Source organism: Schistocerca cancellata, chromosome 6 (assembly GCF_023864275.1).
Source record: "Schistocerca cancellata isolate TAMUIC-IGC-003103 chromosome 6, iqSchCanc2.1, whole genome shotgun sequence".
NCBI lineage: Eukaryota > Metazoa > Arthropoda > Insecta > Orthoptera > Acrididae > Schistocerca > Schistocerca cancellata.
Window position 1 is genome coordinate 319,202,350 of NC_064631.1, and position 14,137 is coordinate 319,216,486.

Below are 14,137 nucleotides of genomic sequence, written 5' to 3' on the forward strand. Positions count from 1 at the left end.
GATTGTATTCTCGGCACACCTTTCACACTGTGGATCTCGGAATACTGGATACCCTAATAATTTCCGAAAACGAATGTCCCATGCGTCTAGTTCCAAGTACTATTCTGAGTTCAAAATCTGTTAATCCCAGGCGTACAGCCATAATCACGTGGAAAACCTTTTCACGTGGATCATTTGAGTGCAAATTACAGCTCCGCCAATGCACTGCCCTTTTATACCTCGTGTTCGCGATACTACGGCCGTCTGTTTATGTACATGTCGCTAGTCCATGATTTTTGTCACCTCAGTGTGCAGGGTGATTCTTATAAACCTTTTAAAAACCCGCGGAACGACGTAGACGACGCTCAAACAAGTAATTTAACCTAAGAGACATGGGGCCGCAAATTTCGGGAAATACCCCAATAGCGGATGACTAAGTCAGTTCAAAGGTTGGAAGAAGAAAGGACGTATCACCTCCATTTGGACCAAAATATTGCAATGTTCAAAGCAACAGTTGGGTTTTGGGTAGTTACTAATCGTTTGACTACAGAATCGATTATAAGTAGCTGAAATCAGACAGAACTGCTCAGTATGAATAGTCGAGTCGGCGTAAAAAGATCCTTGAAAGCTAGGAGTGATACTGCCAGCTTCCAGCTGCATAGCGCTAAAACTAGATCCGCACTAGTGGCTGTAGGCACAAACAACAGCCAGATATACAAGGTATAACGCGTATAAGTGCAGATATTTCTATTGGTGACTGAGGACGGTGCAATGAACAACGTTACATCAGTATTTATGTCATTTGCAGGCTAATAATTGTAGCCATTACAAGTTGTATGTTTTTGGGTTGACTAGTACCTCCAGGTGTATGTGGCAAGAACAAGTCATTAATATTTATTTTCCCCTCGGCAGCAGGTCACGTGTTAAAGTGTGGACGAATGAACGCAAAATTGTTAGTCTGTACTGACAGACTTAGGCAACTTGGTAGTGCAGTACGACCGTGCAGAAAACATCAGGTCCTAAAGCTTGTGACATGTTTGTGGGAAGACTGTTTGTCGCAGAGGAAAAGGAATCAGCACCCTGATATCTGTACGTATCAAGGCATCATATATGAAAATATTTGCGTTATGCCCATTTGCTGCCGTGCCCAGCTCACTGCGACTGTCAGGGATCGCTTCCTGTGCCCGCTCTGCTATAGGAGTATCTGTCAGTAGTGATTTAAGGTGGAACGACCACATGATGGCAGCTACCGAGATGAGACTTTCAAACAACTAGCTAAACCGGTATTCCACCTACAAGGAATAGTGTTAAAACAAAACTATTATTCGAATAAATCTTTGGTGTAGTTCATCGGTTTGGAAGCCTTACTAGATTGAGTACATGAAAGACAAGGAGGATCTAAAGAAGTGCAAGGCAGTTCGTGACGAGATGGTTTGAGCAGCGAGAGAGCATCGCTGAAATTTGCTACTAGCCAACAGAGATGCTGTATGCCATGGAAAACGTTACCCTCAATATTCCCAAAGCCACATTTAATTATAAATCAAGAAACAAATTACCTCTTACAATATACGTCTTGCGTAATGGCCACGACGGTAAGACTAGAGAAATTTTGAATTTTTCGAAGGGCTATCGACATCTTTCATTCCTTGGTACCTACTGCTGCGAATGAAATAGGGAGAGGGGGACACAGGTTCTTGTTAACTATGTACCCTTGACCACACAGCATACGGTTGATTACGGCGCCCCGCACATCTGTGATGTAAATTCTGTATTTTTTTCGCAAACGACCTCGAGCTAATTTGGCGAAATGAAATTTCTTGCGTGTCTCTAACAATGAAGTTTTCACCGAATATGTAATTGGAATTATGCTTTCTTCAGAATTCGTTTTCGTCTGACAGTTTGCTTTGATAAAAAAAGAAACCTGGACAATAATTTGGTTACATACAGAAATATAATAACACTCAATCACGATTTCGACTAACGAATTATTTAATTTTCCGTAAACCGTTTCACATTTAAAGCCCTTTCCTGATGACATAAAGACTGAAACTATTCTTCCTTCACAGTCAATTGGACACACAGCAGCTACGTCGTTTCGACTTCTAAGTCAAACTTTGAGACTTTGGTATTTCGTTGCGTTCCCATGGGGAAGTAAGGGAAATTTCAACATTTGGGAGAAAATTGTGATGACGCGTCCTGAATGTCAAAAATGCAAACTCGAAGCATGAGATAATTCGACGTCCATACCTCTACCATCGATGCGGCTTAGAATCATGGTCTCAGGTCTGGAGGATGGGCACAAAATCTACCACAGGCGATTGCAGATTGTCGACATTTTTTCTTATTTTTTTGTTACATCACCATCCATCATATTTTCAACTGCGAATTACTTGATAGAATCCACGGAAATGTGGCTATCTTTGATTGTACGCGACAAATAACTATGTTACAGAATAGTAATTGTACCGGACTTCGTATGAATATCTTTAAAGACTTTCAGAGATTCGCTGTATTTTCAAACAAAATCGAACTTTCTTGTAATCTCTTTGACTTACGTGTACCGCTAGGAGTCATTAATGCAAATTAGTGGGAAGTTTCAGCGTCGTTATTTGGTAGGCATAAAGCCTCTCTATATTCCACATTGAGTTTTAGAATTTCTGAGCCTACAGTAACACGATCTGTATGCAGAGTCGGCTCATAACTGGAGCTGATTAAATTACGACATCAAAGACATGTACCAGAAACGAGAACATTTTATACTGTGGGACCTCGTCTTTCGGAGCGGGGCAGTCTTCTTTGACGTTCAAATCATCGAATTTGTAAGCGACTCCTCACCAACATCTACGAAAGGAAAATTTTCAAGTTACTTGCTGCAGTCAAGATAAATCGAAAATTTCAATTATATTTTGCTCACAGACGCCGAAAAGTTTTTGATCTCTGATAAGAAAAGCTATTCCTTGACCGTCACTTTGTGTCCATAGAGGAAAGCTACTTGACTTGAAGTTTTCCTCAAACATTTTTTGGCTTGTATGACGCATTGAGTAGTGTGACAAGAATTCTTTACTGTAACGAAAATTTGAGCTACAAATGATGAAAAAATAATACACTTCGCCAATTACGATGAAAAAAGAAAGAACCGTGTTCTGAAGCTGTTACAAAAAGACTTTATCAGAGCTATAAGCGTCATCATTAGAATAGCAGAGTTCGAACGCTGAAAACTTTTTGACAGATTAATTCACATTGAATGTCAGAAGCACATAAAACAGAGAGTAAGACTTGTGGAACTACAGTTTTTTGTGATTTTTCTGGAGTGTTGTGAAAAATCCAGAAAGTGTGGTTTTATGCGAAAAGCTTTCACTATGTTCAGCGTACAATACCCCAAAACTTAAAACCAAAATATATAGCATGTCATTCTCATTGATATCGACGAATTCAAAAGCCCCTGTTTTTTCGACAAATACAGTATTTCATGCTGCGATTTCTGAGTTCTGATTTCTTTAGAATCTTCAGTAGCTGTTCCTACTAAACAAGATTTTAGACATGAGATAAAAGGCAAATTTATTATGTATAGAAATACTGAAGCAGTTACGTTTTTGATGAAATAATGTACGTTGTGAAACTACATCCTAAAGCTTGGTAAGACTAGTACAGTGATGTGGTACTTGCCAGTATTACATTGAAGTCTTTGGCAAAAAAATACGGAAAAATGAGGTGTATTTGAGGAGCAAGGCAGGCAGTACTGTGTAATTTGAGGTCCGTTGACACTGCGAGCAGCACGTAACTGGTCTCTGGCCGATACCATAGTTCTAAAATTTAGGAAAGTTTCGTTTTTTGCTACAATTCATGGAAGCACTAGCAGGAGTTACTGTACTTCTCTTTTCAACAGTCTTAAATGCCGTTAAAGTAGTACATGTAAGAATGTAGTTGTTTTAGTATCTCGTCCTATTATTTATGCATAATATACTACCCATTTGTGTAGAATCGCATTTTGAAACCTTATTTACGTATCTTAAATTATTTGTGATAAATGTGGGCCGTATGTTTGCAATTGTTGCTTACTTGAAATTATGGTTTTGTAGGGATGGACGGATAATGGCTGCATGTGTGATTGCGCAAATATGAGCCATGCCTGTAAAATGAAGTCTTAACAGCAAGTCCTCCGTAGCGAATCCAAAAAAAAGTAAAATATTTCAGGACCTCTTAATACTAAGCGAATAAATTATTTCAGTGCCACTCACTTCGGATTCTATCCACATCCGGGTGCAATTTGCAAGGAACTCAGGAGAATCTGTTGATTTAAAACAAATAAGGCAATACTATGATGGATTCTCTCCTATGAAAAACAATAGCTCTAAACAACTTTCTATAGCTTAAATGTAGCGAATTTCGCCAGGTACGCGTACAGTTTCTTATACTGAGCAACAACGATCTCCATTTTCTTATTTAGATTCTTGAATTCGATGCCTTAAAAGATGTATTTTGTAGGAAAGAGAAAAGGAATAATTGTGGTTCCGGCAGTGGTTCCAGATATGATTTCCCTTTGAACGAATGTCTTCTCAGATATCTCGTAAAATATGTGGCAAAGCAATTCGAAACATTCATTGTATAGCATAAGATCGGTAGTGATCGTGTTTTGTGAAACTATTCCCGTAGTTGATCTTGTATTATTAGTTCTCTACATCCAACCGGTGTATTCTGAAAGTATGGATGTTCATCCCTGAACAAATATTTGTTACATACTCTTCTTGAGAAATCTAGGAAAATGATTTAATGAGTTCCTATTCATAAAAATACTCCACTAGTATTCCCACGTTAGGTTGTCATTACGATTACATTGCTTGAGTCCCACTTTTCTTCCGAAGGAGCCTCGTAATAGGTAATTAGAAAAATTGATGATTTAAAAGAAACACGAAGAAGTAATTTCTACACACCACTGCGTCGAACAGTGCACTATTTTTTGTGAAAATTGCGCATTTCAGATTTGTTGTCATTGGACACGTAAATTTATTTTATGCAATACGCAGATCATACAGTCGCGCGTTTTAGGGCAAATCGGTTATTGTTAGCAAGATAGCAACAAGATATTCTCCATATTTTGTGTTTGAAAGGCACAGCCTTTAGGTGTGATTCTGAACAATAACATGATGGCAACATCAGAGCGAGTATGAACTTCTTCGCTATGTTTCTTGGTTCATGCTCAGTTTTATGTCAAGGAAAAATAAAAGATCAACACAAGATACTCAGAAGGAATCACCAGCAAGCTAAGCGACATATGTACCAGATTATGCTATACGAATAGTGCAGTAGAATAGCTTCTGGTCTGTCGTAGGGCATCTCTGTGTAGTGCTTAGACAATAACGGCGCTCATTGTAACATAAACCTCTCCCAAAGAGTTTTTCTAATAGCACTTTCTCAATTTTTTGATTGTTAAGCAAACGTGGGAAATTTCCAGGAATGAGAGTAGAACTGCATATTGGTCCTTACTGGAATCGGAGGTCCGCATGGTTGATTGTGAATGTAAACTGAGAAATAATATTGCTTTTTTACAAGAAATTCATTGCGCTTTCCCTTTTCCATATGTTAGGGAGACAATGCCTGTCACCTAGAGTGATAGAATGTTTTCAAAATTAAGTCATATGAATGAGTTTTTGGCATGCTGCACCTCGTGAGTTGATAAGACGAAAGGTCAGAATGCCTTCTCACGTACAAATGTAGTTTCCCCTCTAAAGATTTCTTATTGTGTGCCCATACCATTTGCTAGGCACATACTGTGCTGTGTTGTTAGTATGACCACCTGCTTGTGCATAGAGTCAACCACTTATAGTAAAATTAGCTGATTCTCATTTCTCCGTGATTTTATTTTGGTGGAGAGCTGGCAGACCGTGGCATGCGGTTGACCTTTGCGCAACGCCGCTATCGATGTTCACCTCGGGAATCAACGGCGCAATGCACTTTTCCCTTAGAAGCATACGACTAATTCACAAAATTTTCGGTTTGACAAATACTGCCTCGCTTGATCTGAAAACCAGTAACTAAACCGCGTCGCAATTCACAGAAATTCTTGTTTCGTCCGCAACAGCACTGAGAGAAGTGCGAGCTGAAAACTTGCGCCTTTTCTGGAATTACTGCACCAGTGAAGCACATCACGAGACATATATCATGAGCTAAGTTTAGTCTATTAGATGGTCACATTAATGTTCCATGTACGCTGTTTTAATAAATAGTAACTAACTTGTCTAGCATTATCATTTTCATTCCGACGTGAACAAACTTGCCTGTACTGATCGACAGTACTGTACAGAGTTCTAGAGGTTTCCCTTGGCTGTAAGAATGGTATCAGAGCTGTCTCCAATAATCCGCTACAAATTAATTCCTAGCTGGAAGGTATACACGTACGCGCACAGTCATAGAGTTCTGTTTGCCATCTTTAAAAAAATAAATTTACATACGAGGGAAGATAGGAAAATAAAGAACAATAATTTTATCACCAAAAAGTTTAACAGGTAACGAAACAAAAAAACTGCAAATGAATTTACGTCTTTTACCTGTTTTATACGTAGTCACCAACGTTATCAGCACATTTCTCCCATCGTGGTAGCAATTTCAATATGCTCTGTTCGAAGAAGGCCTTTTAGCTGGAGTATACTCATTTGCGGACTTTCACTTCCGCATCTGTCGCGATGCGATAGCCGGCCAGGAATTTCTTCATGGGGCCAAAGAGATGAAAGGCCGACGGTGCAAAGTCTGGACTGTATGGTTGATGCTGAAGAACCTCCCACCCAAATTTGGCAATTTCCTCACGAACAGGAGCAGCAACATGGGAGCGAGTATTGCTATGAAGAAGTTTGACGCGGTCAGCGTTAATGTTTTGTCGTTTGTCACGAAGGTCACGACGGAACTTAACCAAGGTTTTAATACAGTCTGCAGCATTCACAGTGCTCCCGTGTTCAGCAAAGTCCACCAATAATACTCCAAGCGTATCCTAGAGCACGGTCACAAATACTTTTATAGCAGACTGACTCAGTCTGGATTTTTTTCGAACTGGGGAACCAGCATGTTTCCACTCCACGTAAGTCTTCTCGGTCTCGGGCGTTTAGTGGCACCCGCACGACTAACCAAAATTGATGATTTCTTCAGAAAGTCATCACCTTCTGCAGCGCAATGCGTTAACTGATCCAAGCTATCATTTGCTGGTCCTTGTGGTTGTCTGTCAGGTTCTTAGGCACCCAGCGAACACTAACTTTACGATATTTCACCTTGTCATGAATAGTATAGTACATCGCACCATAGAAAATGTTGAACTACCGCGATACGATTCGCAGGTCAGAATGAGATTTTCACTCTGCAGCGGAGTGTGCGCTGATATGAAACTTCCTGCCAGATTAAAACTGTGTGCCGGACCGAGACTCGAACTCGGGACCTTTGCATTTCGCGGGTAAGTGCTCTACCATCTTCTTCTTTTCTTTTCCATTTTGTTCGTTGTTGATCGTTGTGTTTGGTCGTTGCGGACGCCACATGACATCCGTTCAAGTTCGTTTGTTGAGCCGTCCACTCAGTTTTTTTTACAGAGGCCTAATAGCTCTCTGACCGAACATGCTGAGCTACCGTGCCGGCGATCTGAGCTACCCAAGCACGACTCACGACCCTTACTTACAGCTTCAATTCTGCCAGTACTTCGTCTCCAACGCCCCAAACTTCAAGTTTCAAGATTCGCAGCTGCCCACGTCCGTCGTTCAAAATTAATACCTCAATTGCTTCGACATTTTGTGGAGTTGCAGCTCTTCCTGGTCGCCAGAGTTTCACATGGTCCTCTTGGAAGAGTGCACAAATTCTGGAGACATTGCTACGGTTCACAGGCGTATCCCTACCCGCCACGCATGTTCCTGTGAATTCCACTCGGTTTAATACCCTTTGGCCCCACAAATATCGAACTACGCTTCGCAGCTCTTCGCCGGTTGACGACATTAACATGCGTACCTTGTTTGTTTCGTAATTCAGGCGCCTCTCGCTGTAACTGCACATGAAAACAAAATACTCTGTGTAGCGCAAAGTTCAAAATATATCGTCGTGAAATTTCAACATTACAGCTACAATACCAGGGGAGAACAAAAATTATTGTGAGTTACTTCCCGATCCTCCCTCGTTTACCAATGACTGAGAAAAATCAGGACATCCCGCCGTCTACAGGCACTGAAATAAATCAACGGTGAGGGCTGAAGATTTGTGCCGGACCGGGACTCGAACCCGGACGCAACATGTGAAGATTGCTGAGTGTGGACAGATTACTCCTGTAACCGAAATTGCAGATCTGAAGATGGTTCTAGAGGAACCGAAACCGGTCACTTGAATAAACATTTTTGCAATCAAGACGGATTATAAGTAACAATTTCAGAATACCAAAGAGTACGAAAGATGTCTGCATTGTATCCATATCAGTATGCTTGACGTTAGTTCTCTTTTATGCATTGTTTTTTGTGGGACATTTCACCACCTCGCCACCAACTGACGACTCCGTAGCGTTAATGAGAGTTTTTCAGAATGATCGCTGGTGCCAAGGAGTCGAACGTGGATAGGATGCTCTACTAATACCGGTACAAACGGTAGTGACGGGTAGAGAAGAATGAAAGTAGCAAATAATTCTAATAAACATAGGTATATGCACAGGTGAAGTTATACCGATATTGCAACACTGTTAATGTCTCATGCTACTTTTGTTTCTAAACATCGAAAGTAAGGCGAAAATTTCAAAGTGATAAACCTCGTTTGACTATCATCGTTCTGGATATCTTTAAGTACTGATGAATAGCGTTTAGGCAGCAGGTAACTAGGAAGGGAACTCCAGGCAACATTGCTAAAAGCTTTTTCTGAATTTATAAGTGCCGTAAACGTTGACAATTAATTCTTATCTGTATTGTTACCTGTGAGTCTTCCTCTGAGTTTCATAATGTAGAGTGGTGAAGATGGCGATAAAGGATATTCAGAGGTTTACCGGGAGGCAACGGTCCTCGTATTTTCGAAAGTCAGCAGCAGAATTGGACGATGTTCGGGACATGGTTTCCAGCTATCAATGTGCTCCTCTGGGTTCCTCATTCAATACCTCCCACTTATTGGGTATCATTTCGAAACACCGGCTATATCAAACAAAAGTGTTTGTATCAGGCTGCATCATTGTCTGACCCTTTCATTTACGGGAAATTTAGATATTAAAAACTTAAATAAATCTTATTGATTTGTATGAAGGACACCTGTGAAAGAGTTTAAAAAAGAACCAGAAGGTGAGAAATGTAGTCGGCAGACGCCGGAGCGGAACGTGGAAGGATGTGGAGCGAGAGCGGCGGGCGCTTGCGGCGGCGGCGGCGGTCCTGCAACAGCCGCTAGTTATAGGCCGGCGGAGCGGAAGGAGTGCCTGACCTAGCGTGAGCTTCTCCCCGGAGTCGGGCGGCAGCGTGAAGCCCAGCAGCGCCATGCTCGAGATGAGCACGCACGGCACGATCAGGTTGAAGAAGTAGTACAGCGTGCGCCGGCGGATCTGGATCGTGAACGTCACGTCCACGTACGGCTCCGGGCAGCACTGGTACACGATCGTGTTCTTCTTCCCGGGCATACCTGTGCAAACAGACACGTCACTCATTTCATGAAATCACACTTTCTACCTTATTCAGAGTTACAACGGGCGGTCAAAAAGTTTGCGTCTGAGGGCGTTCGTGCAGCGTATATGCGACGTAGCGTGACTCCGATGCCGGTGTACACGGAGGTGACAAAAGTCGCAGGATACCTCCAGACACCGTCTCGGACCTACTTTTTCCCGGCGTAGTGAAGGCGCTCGACATGGCGCGGACTCAACAAGTAGGTGCAAGTCCATGTACGAGGGCGCGTCAAATGAAAACCTTAAATTTGTAATAACAAATCGAAATTTCGCGCCGTTATCCTGTAAGTTGGTAAGCGTGTTACAAACAGCGTGCAGAATGGCCTGTAGGTGGCATCATAGTGCAGATGCACACATACCGTCAAAGTATCAGTATAAAGATGGCCGCCCCACTTGCGACTTGCACCAGGGAAGAACAGCGCTCTATTATTCGGTTTTTGCGTAGTGAATGTGTGAAAGCGATTGAAATTCATCGACGAATGAAGGTACAGTACGGTAATGCATGTTTGTCACAGCAGCAAGTCTACAAATGGAGTAGGAAGTTCGAAAATGGTGTGACTTCAGTGGAAGATGCTCCTCGTCCAGGTCAGGCACAACGAGTTGTGACTCAATAGAACACAGCAGCAGTTGAAGCCATAGTGGAGGAAAACCGCCGAGTGACACTGAATGACATTGCAGCACGTTTACAGATTAGTCATGGGTCAGCACACCACATTCTGCATGATGTGCTCCAGTTTCACAAAGTGACTACAAGATGGGTGCCACGGCAGCTGACTCCTGAAATGAGAGAATGACGTGTTGATGCTTTTGAAGAACTTATTCGGCGCTTTGAACGAGAAGGTGATGGCTCCCTTGCAAGAATAGTCACTGGGACGAAACCTAGGTTCACTTCCACCAATCGGAAACGAAGGGAGCGAGCAACCCAGACCTTGCCCCAAGTGATTTCCATATGTTTGGACCACTCAAAGACGCAATGGGAGGAAAGAAGTTCTGTTCTGATGAAGAAGTACGCCAAGCGGTGCATGAGTGGTTGTGCGGACTACCAAAAGAATTTTTTTCCAAAGGAGGTTATGCACTTTGTAATCGCTGGAGGACTTATACTGAGCGTGGGGGAGATTTTTTTGAAAAGCGATACAGATTTGTACCACTTCTGCACAATAAATAATATTAAAAAAATATTTAAGGTTTTCATTTGACTTACCCTCGTAGAAATACTGAGACATACTGCCTCTGTAGCCGTCCACAATTGCGAAAATGTTGCCGGTGGAGGAATTTGTGCACAAAGTGACCCCTCGACTCTGTCCCATAAATTTTCATCGGGATTCATGTCGGGTGATCTGAGTTGCCAGATCATTCACTCGAATTGTCCGGAAAGTTCTTCAAACCAGTATCGAACAAATTTTGCCCGGTGACATGGTGCATTGCCATCCATACAATTTGCTTCGTTGTTTGGAAACATGACGCCCATGAACGGCTGCAAATGTTCTGCAAGTAACCGCCCATAACCATTTCCAGTCAATGATCGGCTCAGTTGGACCAGAGGGCACAGACCATTACACGGAAACACAGTCAACACCATTATGGAACCACCACCAGTATGCACAGTGCCTTGTTGACAACCTGGGTCCGTGGCTTCGTGGAGTCTGTGCCACACTCTAACCATGTCATCAGCTCTTACCAACTGAAATCGAGATTCATCTGATCAAGCTACGATTTTCCAATCATCTAGGTTCCAACCGCTATGGTCACGAGCGCAGGAGAGTCGCTGAAGGCGATGTCGTGCTGTTAGCAAACGTACTCATGTCGGTGGTCTGCTTTCTTTTTGTTTTGTTTTAGGACGACGCACCCAACTCAAAACTATAGAACCTGAAGACAGAGAGGAGTTGAAAAACGACTGAACGTCAGTCCTAATTGACATAAGAAAAGACAGCTAAAAGCAGGGACGTGGAGAAAGGACTACAAAGGACACCATACAGAAGCGGAGGTCCAAAACTAAAAATTAAATGGCTTTCTCCGTATTGGTTTGACGGATAAGAAGTAAAATGCGGTCGACAGCGCGCGCGTCATTTGCTAGAGGCCGATAACTCAGACGGCAGACCCAAGCGGAAGCATAAACGGTTAAAAAATAGACATTCCGTCAGGAAGTGGCGGACAGTTAAAACTTGGGCGGAATGTGTACAAAGTGGTGGGGGAGCGCCACTTATCAAATGACAATGGCTAGAAAGGCAGTGCCCAATACGCAACCTAGTTAAAATGACCTCCTCCCGGTGGGAGGGCCAAGAGATCAACCAAGCCGCTGGTTCAAAATGGTTCAGATGGTTCTGAGCGCTATGGGACTTAACGTCTGAGGTCATCAGTCCCCTAGACTTAGAACTACTTAAACCTAACTAACCTAGGGACATCACACGCATCCATGCCCGAGGCAGGATACGAACCTGCGACCATAGCGGTCGCGCGGTTCCGGACTGAAGCGCCTAGAACTACTCGGCCACCGCGACCGGCGAAGCCGCTGGGAGAGGCTTAGTAATCATGAGCTTATTCCCACGAAGGACCAATGGCGGTGCCAAAGGGACACCATCTCCTGACAGATGGCAACACAGAGATCATCGGAGGGAATACAGGAAGTAGTGGGCTGAGGTTCGAGGACTGCAGGCTTGGCAGCGGCGTCAGCAGCCTCGTTTCCCGGCAGACCGACCTGACCAGGAACCCGTAGAAACTTCACAGTGACTCCACCAAAAGTGAGTAACTGAGAGTTTCCTGGACCTGTTGCACTAAGGGATGGGCGGTGTACAGCGCACATAAACTTTTAACGGCGCTGAGAGACTCTGAGCAGAGAGTTGAAAAGTCTGTGTCACCGGCTGTACTCCGTGGCTGAAGGAAGAGCTCTGCTGTAAATACTGAGCAGTGTGCCAGAGGCCGATTTCTAAAGACGTGGGCGCCAATGACGAAAGCACACCCGACACCACAGTCAGTCCGAGAGCCGTCACTGTACACAAAGGGACTATAGTGAAATTCCATGCGGAGTTCGTGAAACTGAAGGCGATAGACTGAAGCCGGAGAAGTGTCCTTAGGAAGCGAATTAAGGCCAAGGTTAACATGGGCTACTTGACGAAGCCAAGATGGTGAAGGGTTCACACCCACCGGGAAAGTTGCAGGTAGTGTGAAGTTAAGCTGTCGGAAAAAGCGCCGAAAGCGAACTCCAGGACGTAACAGAGAAGGAATCATCGAAGAATGAGACAGAGGATGGGTGTCTACGCATGGAAGATAAACGGTATGCATATCTGTTGAGGAGAAAGTCACAGCGGTAGGACAGTGGTAGTTCTACAGCTTCAGCGTACACACTCTCAGCCGGGCTAGTGTAAAAGCCGCCAGTGTCCAAACGGATGCCACGATGGTGAATGGTGTTGAGACGGAGTAAGAGGGATGGACGTGCAGGTGCATAAACGAAGCACCCATAGTCGAGTTACGAACGGACAAGGGACCGGTACAAACGGAGGAGGAAGGTTCGATCGGCTTCACAGGAAGTATGATTGCGGACACGTAGGACATCGAGGGACCGCGTCGGTGGTCTGCTGCCATGGTCCATTAACGCCAAATTTCGCCGCACTGTCCTAACGGATACGTTCGTCGTAAGTCCCACATTGGTTTCTGCCGTTATTTCACGAAGTGTTGTTCTTTGTTAGCATTGACAACTTTTCGCAAACGTTGCTTCTCTCGGTCACTGCGTTTTGCATGCTGAGAAGTAATGTCTGAAATCTGGTATTCTTAGAACACTCTTGACACTGTGGACCGCAGAATACTGAACTCCTTAACGATTTCAGAAATGGAATGTCCAGTGCATTTGGCTTAAGGACCATTCTGCTTTCAAAGCCTGTTCATTCCGGTCGTGCGGCCGAAATCACGTTGGAGTTTTTTCGCAGGTATCAACTAAGTGCAAATGACAGCTACGCCAGTATAATGTCCTTTTATACCTTGTACATGTGGTGATACACTACTGGCCATTAAAATTGCTACACCACGAAGACATGCAGATGATAAACGGGTATTCATTGGACGAATGTATTATACTAGCACTGACATGTGATTATCTTTTCACGCAATTTGGGTGCATAGATCCTGAGAAATCAGTACCCAGAATAACCAACTCTGCCGTAAAAACGACCTTGATACGCCTGGGTGTTGAGTCAAACAGAGCTTTGATCGCGTGTAAAGGTACAGCTGCCCATGAAGCTTCATCACGATACCACAGTTCATCAAGAGCAGTGACTGGCGTATTGTGACGAGTCAGTTGCTCGGACACCATTGACCAGGCGTTGCCAATTGGTGAGAGATCTGGAGAATGTGCTGGCCAGGAACGCCTCCAATGTGCGTTCACCGCGATGTCGCCAAACACGGATGCGACCATCATGATGCTGTAAACAGAACCTGGATTCATCCGAAAAAATGACGTTTTGCCATCCGTGCACCCAGGTTCGTCGTTGAGTACACCATCGCAGGCGCTCCTGTCTGTGA

At 43.6% G+C, this 14,137-nt stretch overlaps 1 protein-coding gene across 1 annotated transcript in view; it reads right to left on the reverse strand.

Annotated features, from left to right (window-relative positions):
• The window catches only part of LOC126088309 (neuronal acetylcholine receptor subunit alpha-7-like), a 336,530-nt gene that overhangs the window by 106,367 nt on the left and 216,026 nt on the right, over positions 1-14,137 (reverse strand). The window contains exon 6 of the mRNA XM_049906440.1: positions 9,391-9,585. Coding sequence (XP_049762397.1) covers positions 9,391-9,585 — 195 coding nt within the window. The remainder of the gene's footprint in view (positions 1-9,390; positions 9,586-14,137) is intronic.